A 12,737-nucleotide genomic window follows, 5' to 3' on the forward strand; every position below is an offset into this window, starting at 1 on the left:
TACTGTTCTCTTCCACAGGTCCTGCGTTGTATCTTCCCAAGTGGCGTGGATGTGAGGAGACACGGCATTTCACCTGATGTTCCATGGGAGACCCTACTGGTGATGTGGACCTGACCCTCCGCCATGTAGCAGACAACCCCCTCAGGTGAGATGTATTGCCCAAAACTCCCTTATCCAAAATCACCCTGGCATGCCCAAAGTGCAGCCCTCCGGCACTTGCGTCACTACACATCCAAACATTCCATGAAACAGCAATGCTGGTCAGGGAATGTTTGGATGTGTAGTGACGCAAGTGCTGGAGGTTTGCATTTGGACCCATTGTTCCCCGCTTGTGTTGTGTGGACTGTATGTACCTCTTCCTTCCAGTCCCAGGGTGACACTATTACCCACATCTGGTAGCTCATACTGTTCTCTTCCACAGGTCCTGCGTTGTATCTTCCCAAGTGGCGTGGATGTGAGGAGACAGATCCCCTGATGTTCCCTGGGAAATCTACTTACATACAATTCAACTGCATTACAAATTTTAATAAAAACCACAGGAAACTTCTATTTTTAAAAGTTTATTGAAGAAAATTTTTTTTTAATAAAGTTTGAAAGTTAATTAAAACAAAAAAGTAGTTTGTTCTTCTTTACATTCTTTTCTTGTGTATATAGATATCTGTGGGGAAAAGAAAAAAAAAGTATATTAAAGTAAAAACACACTAAATTCATGTTCATTTTTTCCAATGAAAATTTGTGGAACAACACAGCCCAGCATGAGCCATTGATGGGCGGTGTTGTTCTACAAAGGCATGCGGTTCAAAGTGAAAGAGTGTCGTCAGTGGTCAGTACTTTGACATGCTAACATTTGTGGAACAACACAGCCCAGCATGAGCCATTGCTGGGCGGTGTTGTTCTACAAAGGCATGCGGTTCAAAGTGAAAGAGTGTCGTCAGTGGTCAGTACTTTGACATGCTAACATTTGTGGAACAACACAGCCCAGCATGAGCCATTGCTGGGCGGTGTTGTTCTACAAAGGCATGCGGTTTAAAGTGAAAGAGTGTCGTCAGTGGTCAGTACTTTGACATGCTAACATTTGTGGAACAACACAGCCCAGCATGAGCCATTGCTGGGCGGTGTTGTTCTACAAAGGCATGCGGTTCAAAGTGAAAGAGTGTCGTCAGTGGTCAGTACTTTGACATGCTAACATTTGTGGAACAACACAGCCCAGCATGAGCCATTGCTGGGCGGTGTTGTTCTACAAAGGCATGCGGTTCAAAGTGAAAGAGTGTCGTCAGTGGTCAGTACTTTGACATGCTAACATTTGTGGAACAACACAGCCCAGCATGAGCCATTGCTGGGCGGTGTTGTTCTACAAAGGCATGCGGTTCAAAGTGAAAGAGTGTCGTCAGTGGTCAGTACTTTGACATGCTAACATTTGTGGAACAACACAGCCCAGCATGAGCCATTGCTGGGCGGTGTTGTTCTACAAAGGCATGCGGTTCAAAGTGAAAGAGTGTCGTCAGTGGTCAGTACTTTGACATGCTAACATTTGTGGAACAACACAGCCCAGCATGAGCCATTGCTGGGCGGTGTTGTTCTACAAAGGCATGCGGTTCAAAGTTTCTTGAATTAAACATGGTTCTACTCACCTTGGTACGCTCAACACAATCTTATGCCGTCCACTTCATTTTTCCTCAACAATCCTATGAATAAGTCAAAAACACAGACTAGTGAATAGTAAATTCACACAATGAAAGTCTACTGTACATCATTACAAAAAGGATTTTTTGAAGAAAAAGGGGGTATCAGAATAGCTCTTTGGCCCATCATACATGTAGCCGCAAGGAGCTTTCATCCGTTACCACACGCGCCCGCATACATGCCCGCGCATGTATGCCTACACAAAGCTCCTTGGTAGTACCCGGTCACGGGTGGGGAAGCCCAACAAATAATAAACAATAGTAAGAAAAACAACAAACTAATGGGAGGGGAAGACAGGGATACATGAAAAACATTTAAAATAAAATAAAATAATACGACCGGGTTTATGGTGGAAGTCTGTCCGGATCCTCTTCTTCCCCCTGATAGGGCGTGGATGTCCTGGGAGGCTGGGGAGTATGTCGACTGGCCCTCGGTGCCCATGCTGTTGAAGAATGTGCGGCTGGTGGTGGAGGCATCTGGGGGGTGGGGTACATCCCTGTATATCCCTGGTACATCTGTGACTGACTGTACTGGGATGGGACTTGAGGAAGGGTACGATGCGTCCTTGTGGCTTGAGACGGCGGATATGGTGGATCACCAGCGTGTTGATGAGCTGGTACTGGGAGCTTATCATAGATCATCTGCAGTGTGGTTGCCATGACCTGTTGGCTGGAAGCGGAGTGTCGATGACTATCCGACATGTTCTTATTGCTTTCTGCCAAACATGTGTTTTTTTCCACAAGCTTGACCAAGGAATCGGACATGATGTTAAGTATGTTCCTATTCTCCCTACGATCTTCAATTATGATCTGTAGTATTGTGGCCGTGCTGTCGGAAATAGTCTTCTGCAGTTCATGCAGATTGTTGGACATTTTCTCCATTGTCCTCTCAATGTTGTCCAGTCTGCTTCCCACAACATTTGTGTATGTATCCTGGCGTGTCCCAATCTCTGATGCCAGGGTGTGAACCCTCTGAACAGTTGAGGGATTCTGCCCTTCCTGGATGTCTGCCACCACATTCATTTGGGCAGCTGAAAAGAAAATTAGACAATATTATCCACATTCATCATACATTTTTTGGAAGGTTCACAATTCAATTTACTCACGCAGGGATGTAGCAACTGGATCATCCTGCACTTCCACCTCGTCATCCTCTGACGACCCCTGTAGGAGATCCGGCCTGAAGTACGAACCAATCCCCGAAGCTAGTCCGCTGCTGGTTCGTGGCACCACTGTTTGCAAAATAAATTTTGGAAAAGTTGATAAACTTTACACAACTACTGCCCCCCCCCCCCCCCACAAAAAAAACAAACAAACCTTCTCCATCCTGTGATGCCGCTGCTCCAGGAGCTCCACTTGTCCTCGTTTCGGAAGACTTTTCAAGGGTCTGGCTGGATACATCTGCACGGCTGTCCTCAAACCCAAGAAAAGTTTAACCCTGTAGACTCAAACAGATCGAGTGATGGGTCCACAAGGGTTGTGTCTTGAGGCTCTTCAGTCACAGTCCCAGAGCTCCTGGAGAGACGACGATCTGGTGATGGCCTGCGCGCAGGAGCTGTAGTTTGGCGCCCATCTTGTGGTGTGGTCGCCGACGGTGTCTGGTGCACAGGTGATAGTCTGTGCACTGATGTCGTCTGGTGCACAGGTGACCAACTGCGCGATGACGAACTGTGGCGCACAGGTGACGATCTGTGTGCTCGCGATGCTTGCGGCGCAGTTGATGGTCCGCGCGCTGCTGCCGATGCCTGCTGCACAGGTAACGGTCCGTGCGCTGGCGATGTCCTGTGCGCAGGTGATGTCCTCTGGGCAGGTCTGTCTGAAAAAAAAAAAAAAACATTAGCACATACAAAAAATTTAAAAGGAAATACAGCTCATGTGAATGTATTCTTACCATCAGACCTCCTTTTGGACGGCTGGTCTCCCGCCTTCCTCCGTCTTCTGGGCGGTTCTTCCTCCTCGAGAAAGCCAGCAGGACGGCTGGAGTCCACACCTCCGCGAACTCCTTCGACCATGACAGGGTTCAAGCGCCTTCTAATAACGTTCTCCCAGGATAGCCACTTCAAATTGAGAGCCGGGCCACCTCCCGTAGCTGTCTCATGTCGGCGCTGAATCCCCATCTTCTTCTTGGTCTGTCTGCGGCAATCACTGTACCGCTTCAAGCAATTTCGGGTGCTCCGACGGTTTCCAGAAATTGCAGTTACTTGACTGGCGATGGATTCCCAGATGTTCCGCTTTACCTTAAATGCTGTTTTCTGTGCCCTTGATCCATACAAAACGTCGTAGGACCTGTCGACGCAATCCACTAGGACACAGTTTTCCGCCTCAGTGTATCTGGGTCCACGCGGCTTTTTCTGTCCTGCTTCTTCACCAGAGGCTTCCTCCTCCGACTGCTCCTCTGGCTGGCTTCTTGCCTTTAGGGATTAAAAAAAAAAAAAAAAAAATTTTATTAAGATCGGTATGTACCTGTGAGTGTCAGTATCCCTGGCATTGCGCACCTATTACAGTAGGTGTGCATGGCATTGCACAAACTACAGTGGGTAAAGTTTGATGCTATTTGTGTCTGCATGTGTGGTTAAGTACCTTTTTACTAGGCTTTTTCTTGGACTTCTCATGGGCCCTTGACGACCGCGGCTGGTCACTAGATGCCTGGTCGGTCGCATCCGCCTCCTGGGTTGGCTCCCACTCCTCATTGCTTTGCAGGGATAGATCCGAGGGGGTGGGGGAAGGGGCGGATCGGGTTGGTTTGTCCCTTGACATCTCTGTTATAAAAAAAAAAAACATACATGTATAAATGGCTGACCCTCACAAAATGGCTGCCCCTTACAAAATGGCTGCCCCTTACAAAATGTCGACCAGGCTGTCGACTAAACTTGCTCCAAATCACCCCAAAATGGCCAGAAAGCATCCCTGCACACTCAGGAGGCACCCCACAGCAAAATTAGGCGGGAAAACACATGTTTGAAAAACAATCAGCAGCACATGTCAACCTGGCTGTCGACTCAACTTGCTCCAAATCACCCCAAAATGGCCAGAAAGCATCCCTGCACACTCAGGAGGCACCCCACAGCAAAATTAGGTGGGAAAACACATGTTTGAAAAACAATCAGCAGCACATGTCAACCTGGCTGTCGACTAAACTTGCTCCAAATCACCCCAAAATGGCCAGAAAGCATCCCTGCACACTCAGGAGGCACCCCACAGCAAAATTAGGCGGGAAAACACATGTTTGAAAAACAATCAGCAGCACATGTCAACCTGGCTGTCGACTCAACTTGCTCCAAATCACCCCAAAATGGCCAGAAAGCATCCCTGCACACTCAGGAGGCACCCCACAGCAAAATTAGGCGGGAAAACACATGTTTGAAAAACAATCAGCAGCACATGTCAACCTGGCTGTCGACTCAACTTGCTCCAAATCACCCCAAAATGGCCAGAAAGCATCCCTGCACACTCAGGAGGCACCCCACAGCAAAATTAGGCGGGAAAACACATGTTTGAAAAACAATCAGCAGCACATGTCAACCTGGCTGTCGACTCAACTTGCTCCAAATCACCCCAAAATGGCCAGAAAGCATCCCTGCACACTCAGGAGGCACCCCACAGCAAAATTAGGCGGGAAAACACATGTTTGAAAAACAATCAGCATCACATGTCAACCTGGCTGTCGACTCAACTTGCTCCAAATCACCCCAAAATGACCAGAAAGCATCCCTGCACACTCAGGAGGCACCCCACATCAAAATTAGGCAGGAAAACACATGTTTGAAAAACAATCAGCAGCACATGTCAACCTGGCTGTCGACTAAACTTGCTCCAAATCACCCCAAAATGGCCAGAAAGCATCCCAACACACTCAGGGGGTACACCAATGCTAATAGAAGACCCAAAAAAGTCAATTAAAGAAAAAAAAAACGTGAAAAACTACCCCAAAACACAAGTCTCCCCCCAAAAATGCAGCAACACAAGCAAGGGGCTATACACATACCTGCACACATGCACACATGCACAAACACCCCATGTACACCTCATGGCAACCCCCACTACACAAACACATACATGCAACACCAGACACACATGTGGTACTTACCTACAACTGTAGTAAAAGCTCCTAAAATGGCTCTGCTCCGGGGTAACAGGAATCCTCCTGACTGTCCTGGAATAAAGCCTGCTGGGGTGTCCAAAGATATCCACAGCAAACAACCAAATTGCTAGCTCTGCACCTCCTCACACCTCTCTGCAGGTTCACAAAATGGCTGCAGAGCACATGCAACAAACAAGCCCTAATATAGTGCTGCTTTGGGCGGGAAGGCGAATTCAGTACGCCCACTGATCGCCGATTGGCCGGAATCCGCCTGCAGGAGGGGCGAATCATTTTTTCATTGCATATTGCGAATCCAGGGTCCCGGCGACAGGGCTGCGGCTGGCGATAGCGGGCGAATCATACAGAGGCGGATCTAATGACGCGATTCGCCCGCTATTGCATATACCCCTTTGTATTGCTCTTCTGGTGACAATGTAGTTTGTTTTTGTCAATTACCATTTTAATAATAGGGTAAAGAAAATTAAGTGGATTTTTGAAAGAAAACAATACTGTCAATATACTATTAAAACAAATTAAAACAGTAAAAGTTATTGTACTTTAAGTAAAAATAAAAGAGCCAAAATATCAATCCCAGTTTTGGATTACTTTAATTAACAAAAAAAATGCATATAGCAGAGGACAGTTGCAATCTGCCTACCTCTGGGTTATAGGCCCAGCATGCTTCCATTGTAGTCCTCTGCTGCACATGTAAGTGCAAGAGATCCTGAAGCACTCACTCATCATGGGAAAGTACCAATGTGTTTCTTCATTGGTTGATGGAAGGAACATCTTACAAAAACTCTCCAGATTATTGACTTTTTAAAGTTTTTCTAGGAAACGTTCTAGATGAATGCTTATTAGCCTTTGTCAGTATGTACTTTCGCAAAGTGTCTCTGAGGCGCAAATAGTTAGCATGTTCAGTTGTTAACCAAAAGGTTGGTGGTTCAATCCCACCTAGGGACGTAATTGACCTTGTTATCAGATTTTGGTGATCTTTAAGTAGACAAGTAAAGATTTCAAACCACATCTTATGGTGTAGGGTACCTGGCCTTCTCTGATGTAATCAGAGTTAGATTTGATTAAGTGATTTTATAAAAAAAACAGCCACGAAGCACAATTTAGCAGTGGGTTGCAGAGAAAAAGAAATATGCTGGCAGAAAAATCCAATTGAGTGATTAAACAGCTCTTCATTTTCTGGCTTTATTTTTATGCTAACAAATTTGTTCTCTGAAAAGTGTCCACGAAGCCAAGTCTCTGATTAACACCTTTGTAGGGATGGTTTTTAACCTATTATTAAATTAAACTTGCTTCATTGGAAAGGCAGCAAGATGCATCCTCATTTCAATGTCTACTGAAATAATACAGGTTGACACCAGGAAACATTAACGTCACTGCATCCTTGCTGCTTCCTCATGGGGAAGTCTGTTTAATGTGAAAACAAGGTGATATCTAATCATCACACAGGTAAGGAATTAAGAAAATCTTTCTTTATGGGTGAAGATGTTTCTCACAAAATCGTTACCTCAATGCATCATTGAAATTCAAGCTGAAAAGATGATTTTAATATATCACTTGTACATTTTGTATTGCTCTTCTGGTGACAATGTAGTTTGTTTTTGTCACTTACCATTTTAATAATAGGGTAAAGAAAATTAAGTGGATTTTTGAAAGAAAACAATACTGTCAATATACTATTAAAACAAATTAAAACAGTAAAAGTTATTGTACTTTAAGTAAAAATAAAAGAGCCAAAATATCAATCCCAGTTTTGGATTACTTTAATTAACAAAAAAAATGCATATAGCAGAGGACAGTTGCAATCTGCCTACCTCTGGGTTATAGGCCCAGCATGCTTCCATTGTAGTCCTCTGCTGCACATGTAAGTGCAAGAGATCCTGAAGTACTCACTCATCATGGGAAAGTACCAATGTGTTTCTTCATTGGTTGATGGAAGGAACATCTTACAAAAACTCTCCAGATTATTGACTTTTTAAAGTTTTTCTAGGAAACGTTCTAGATGAATGCTTATTAGCCTTTGTCAGTATGTACTTTCGCAAAGTGTCTCTGAGGCGCAAATAGTTAGCGTGTTCAGTTGTTAACCAAAAGGTTGGTGGTTCAATCCCACCTAGGGACGTAATTGACCTTGTTATCAGATTTTGGTGATCTTTAAGTAGACAAGTAAAAATTTCAAACCACATCTTATGGTGTAGGGTACCTGGCCTTCTCTGATGTAATCAGAGTTAGATTTGATTAAGTGATTTTATAAAAAAAACTGCCACGAAGCACAATTTAGCAGTGGGTTGCAGAGAAAAAGAAATATGCTGGCAGAAAAATCCAATTGAGTGATTAAACAGCTCTTCATTTTCTGGCTTTATTTTTATGCTAACAAATTTGTGCTCTGAAAAGTGTCCACAAAGCCAAGTATCTGATTAACACCTTTGTAGGGATGGTTTTTCACCTATTATTAAATTAAACTTGCTTCATTGGAAAGGCAGCAAGTGATGTCATCCAAGCAGTGGGTCAAAGTTGGCTTCAAACCTCGTCTGCTTATGAAAAGAGAAAAGGGGTATGCAGGGCATGGCGGCCTTTTGCGGTGCTTGGATGACCCCTAGTTCGCATTAAATAATGCAGTCGAGTTTCCCACATTTGGGGAAATCACAGGGGTCAGCATACCCAGAATGCAATGAATGAACCGCACCCTGGGAGAACAGTCTTCATGACCATGGTATCTCCTATGCAAAATAAGTATGATTTGGGATAGGGCTGGGGAGGGCCGCTGCTCAGGCACATCTCTGTCAAGTAAAGGAGATTCAACTGAGGCAGCACAAGGGAACTCTTATCTGGGGACAACAACTGCAGGGAGAACACATATTTTCAGATGAACATGGGAGGGCAGAAGGCTGCCTAATACTGAAGCACCCCCAAACAACAAACCAAATGCAACAACTAGTGCAAGCATTCCTGGGGGAAGGCCTGCAGCAGATGGATTTGCATATGGCGATGTCATCCAAGCAGAGGGTCAAAGTTGGCTTCAACCCTCGTCTGCATATGAAAAGAGAAAAGATGCGTGCAGGGCATGGCGGCCTTTTGCGGCACTTGGATGACCCCTAGTTCGCATTAAACACCTCCACCCTCCGTCGGTGTGGGGCTCATGTTGGCTATGCCCCAGCCCCTGAAGCATTCAAGCTGATTTCTTGCAGCAGCTGGGCACTGTAACAGCTCCAGAGCTGCTCTGTAAGGCAAGTAAAAGGGTGTGGGCCCTGCAGCACTACCTGTAGTTCGCATTGTGCGAGACCCCTAGTTCGCATTAAACACCCCCACCCTCCTTCAGTGTGGGGCTCATGTTGGCCATGCCCCAGCCCCTGAAGCATTCACGCTGATTTCTTGCAGCAGCTGGGCACTGTAACAGCTCAAGAGCTGCTCTGTAAGGCAAGTAAAAGGGTGTGGGCCCTGCAGCACTACTTGTAGTTTGCATTGTGCATTGGAAGGCACAAAGTAAGCAGACGGGAGGAGAAGTCAGGATAGTGCACAAGGGTATAGACGGGAGGGGCTCAAGAAAAAAGAAGTGGAAACAGACAGCAAACTAGGCTTCCAATGCACAATGCAAACTACAGGTAGTGCTGCAGGGCCCACACCCTTTTACTTGCCTTACAGAGCAGCTCTGGAGCTGTTTAATCACTCAATTGGATTTTTCTGCCAGCATAATTTTTCTCTTACGTCCTAGAGGATGCTGGGGACTCCGTAAGGACCATGGGGGATAGACGGGCTCCGCAGGAGACATGGGCACTTTAAGAAAGACTTTAGATCTGGGTGTGCACTGGCTCCTCCCTCTATGCCCCTCCTCCAGACCTCAGTTTACTACTGTGCCCAGAGGAGACTGGGTGCTTTTCAGGGAGCTCTCCTGAGTTTCCTGACAGAAAGTATATTTGTTAGATTTTTTTATTTTCAGGGAGCCTGCTGGCAACAGACTCCCTGCATCGAGGGGCGGAGGGGAGAGATGCACACATACTTCTGTGAGTTGATAGGCTCTGCTTCTTAGGCTACTGTACAGCATTAGCTCCAGAGGGATCGGTACGCAGGTCTCACCCTCGCCGTCCGTCCCAGAGCCGCGCCGCCGTCCCCCTCGCAGAGCCGGAAGATAGAAGCCGGGTGAGTATGAGAAGAAAAGAAGACTTCAGAGGCGGCGGAAGACTTCATGATCTTCACTGAGGTAACGCACAGCAGTAAAGCTGTGCTCCATTGCTCCCATACACCTCACACACGGCAGTCAGTGTAAGGGTGAAGGGCGCAGGGGGGACGCCCTGGGCAGCAATATAGACCTCTCTTTGGCAAAATAAATATATATGCAGCTAGGCACTGTATATATATATAAGAGCCCCCGCCATTTTTTTACTATATTTGAGCGGGACAGAAGCCCGTCGCTGAGGGGGTGGGGCTTCTCCCTCAGCACTCACCAGCGCCATTTTCTCCACAGCACCGCTGAGGGGAAGCTCCACGGACTCTCCCCTGCTTATACCACGGTAGAAAGAGGGTCTTAAAGAAGAGGGGGGCACATAATTAGGCGCATATATATATGGAAATACAGCGCTACTGGGTAAACATAAAATTATTGTGTTTTTTTCCTGGGTCATATAGCGCTGGGGTGTGTGCTGGCATACTCTCTCTCTCTGTCTCTCCAAAGGGCCTTGTTGGGGAACTGTCCTCAGATAAGAGGATTCCCTGAGTGTATGGTGTGTCGGTACACGTGTGTCGACATGTCTGAGGTAGAAGGCTCTCCTAGAGAGGAGCAGGAGCAAATTAATGTGGTGTCTCCATCGACAACGCCGACACCTGACTGGATGGATATGTGGAATGTTTTAAGTGCTAATGTAAACTTATTACACAAGAGATTAGACAAAGCTGAAGCTAGGGAACAGTCAGGGAGTCAACCCATGCCTGTCCCTATGTCGCAGGGACCTTCGGGGTCTCAAAAGCGCCCACTATCCCAAATAGTTGACACAGATACCGACACGGATTCTGACTCCAGTGTCGACTACGATGATGCAAAGTTACAGCCAAAATTGGCTAAATGTATTCGATATATGATTATTGCAATAAAAGATGTTTTGCACATCACAGAGTCCCCTGTCCCTGACACGAGGGTACACATGTATAAGGGAAAGAAACCTGAGATAACCTTTCCCCCCTCACATGAGTTGAACGAATTATGTGAAAAAGCTTGGGAATCTCCAGACAAAAAGCTGCAGATTCCCAAAAGGATTCTTATGGCGTATCCTTTCCCGCCAATGGACAGGATACGGTGGGAATCCTCCCCTAGGGTGGATAAAGCATTGACACGCTTATCCAAAAAGGTAGCGCTGCCATCCCAGGATACGGCTACCATCAGGGACCCTGCTGACCGCAAGCAGGAGGTTACCCTAAAGTCCATTTACACACATTCTGGTACCTTACTCAGACCGGCGATTGCGTCGGCCGGGGTTGTAGCGCGGTGGCAGCATGGACAGATACCTTATCAGCAGAGATTGAGACCCTAGATAAGGATGCTATGTTATTGACCATAGGGCATATAAAAGATGCTGTCCTATATATGAGAGATGCTCAAAGTGACATTAGTCTACTGGGTTCTAGAATAAACGCTATGTCGATTTCTGCTAGACGAGTCCTATGGACCCGGCAATGGACAGGTGATGCCGACTCAAAAAGGCATATGGAGGTTTTACCTTACAGGGGTGAGGAATTGTTTGGGGAAGGTCTCTCGGACCTAGTCTCCACAGCTACAGCTGGTAAATCAAATTTTTTGCCTTATATTCCCTCACAGCCTAAGAAAGCACCACATTATCAAATGCAGTCCTTTCGATCACAGAGAAACAAGAAAGTACGAGGTGCGTCCTTTCTTGCCAGAGGTAAGGGCAGAGGGAAGAAGCTGCACAACACAGCTAGTTCCCAGGAACAGAAGTCCTCCCTGGCCTCTACAAAATCCACCGCATGACGCTGGGGCTCCGCTAAAGGAGTCCGCCCAGTTGGGGGCACGTCTTCGAGTTTTCAGCCACATCTGGGTTCATTCGCAGGTGGATACCTAGGCAATAGAAATTGTTTCTCAGGGTTACAAGCTGAAATTCGAAGAAGTGCCTCCTCGCCGGTTTTTCAAATCGGCCCTACCATCTTCTCCCCAGGAAAGGGAGATAGTGTTAAATGCAATTCACAAATTGTATCTTCAACAGGTGGTGGTCAAGGTTCCCCTGCTTCAACAAGGAAAGGGAAATTATTCGACCCTGTTTGTAGTCCCAAAACCGGACGGTTTGGTCAGACCCATATTAAATTTAAAATCCCTGAACCTATACTTGAAAAGGTTCAAGTTCAAGATGGAATCGCTAAGAGCGGTCATCGCCAGCCTAGAAGGGGGGGATTTTATGATATCTCTGGACATAAAGGATGCATACCTTCATGTACTCATTTATCCACCTCATCAGGCGTACCTAAGATTTGCGGTACAGTATTGTCATTACCAATTTCAGACGTTGCCGTTTGGTCTCTCCAGAATTTTCTCCGAGAATTTTCACCAAGGTAATGACGGAAATTATGGTGCTCCTGCGAAAGCAAGGTGTCACAATTATCCCGTACTTGAACGATCTCCTCATAAAAGCGAGATCAAGAGAGCAGTTGCTGAACAGCGTATAACTTTCACTGAAGGTGTTACAGCAACACGGCTGGATTCTCAATATCCCGAAGTCGCAGTTGGTTCCTACGACTCGTCTGACTTTGCTTGGGCATTATTCTGGATACGGACCAGAAAAGGGTTTATCTTCCGATAGAAAAGGCCCAGGAACTCATGACTCTGGTCAGGAACCTATTGAAACCAAAACAGGTGTCAGTGCATCACTGCACTCGAGTCCTGGGAATGATGGTGGCATCATACGAGGCCATTCCCTTCGGCAGGTTCCATGCGAGGATCTTGCAATGGGACCTACTGGACA

The 12,737-nt window shown here is 46.3% G+C and overlaps 1 protein-coding gene and 1 pseudogene across 1 annotated transcript; both read right to left on the reverse strand.

The window, feature by feature from the left end:
• Nucleotides 1–1,619: 1,619 nt before the first annotated feature.
• LOC135049040 (uncharacterized) lies at nucleotides 1,620–3,111 on the reverse strand. The gene is made up of 3 exons (XM_063955601.1): nucleotides 3,000–3,111; nucleotides 2,789–2,914; nucleotides 1,620–2,713 (listed from the first exon to the last, which is right to left on the reverse strand). Exon 3 carries the CDS (start codon nucleotides 2,703–2,705, stop codon nucleotides 2,028–2,030), a length of 678 nt encoding a protein of 225 aa, XP_063811671.1. The 5' UTR covers nucleotides 2,706–2,713; nucleotides 2,789–2,914; nucleotides 3,000–3,111; the 3' UTR covers nucleotides 1,620–2,027.
• Nucleotides 3,112–8,333: 5,222 nt separating this feature from the next.
• Nucleotides 8,334–8,512, reverse strand: LOC135049651 (U1 spliceosomal RNA; annotated as a pseudogene).
• Nucleotides 8,513–12,737: the final 4,225 nt, after the last annotated feature.

This window comes from Pseudophryne corroboree, unplaced genomic scaffold (genome assembly GCF_028390025.1).
Source record: "Pseudophryne corroboree isolate aPseCor3 unplaced genomic scaffold, aPseCor3.hap2 scaffold_99, whole genome shotgun sequence".
Taxonomy (NCBI): domain Eukaryota; kingdom Metazoa; phylum Chordata; class Amphibia; order Anura; family Myobatrachidae; genus Pseudophryne; species Pseudophryne corroboree.

What these genes read in the sequence shown, in the direction of transcription:
- LOC135049040 (XM_063955601.1), bottom strand. Translation starts at nt 2,705, where the DNA reads ATGAATGTGGTGGCAGACATCCAGGAAGGGCAGAATCCCTCAACTGTT.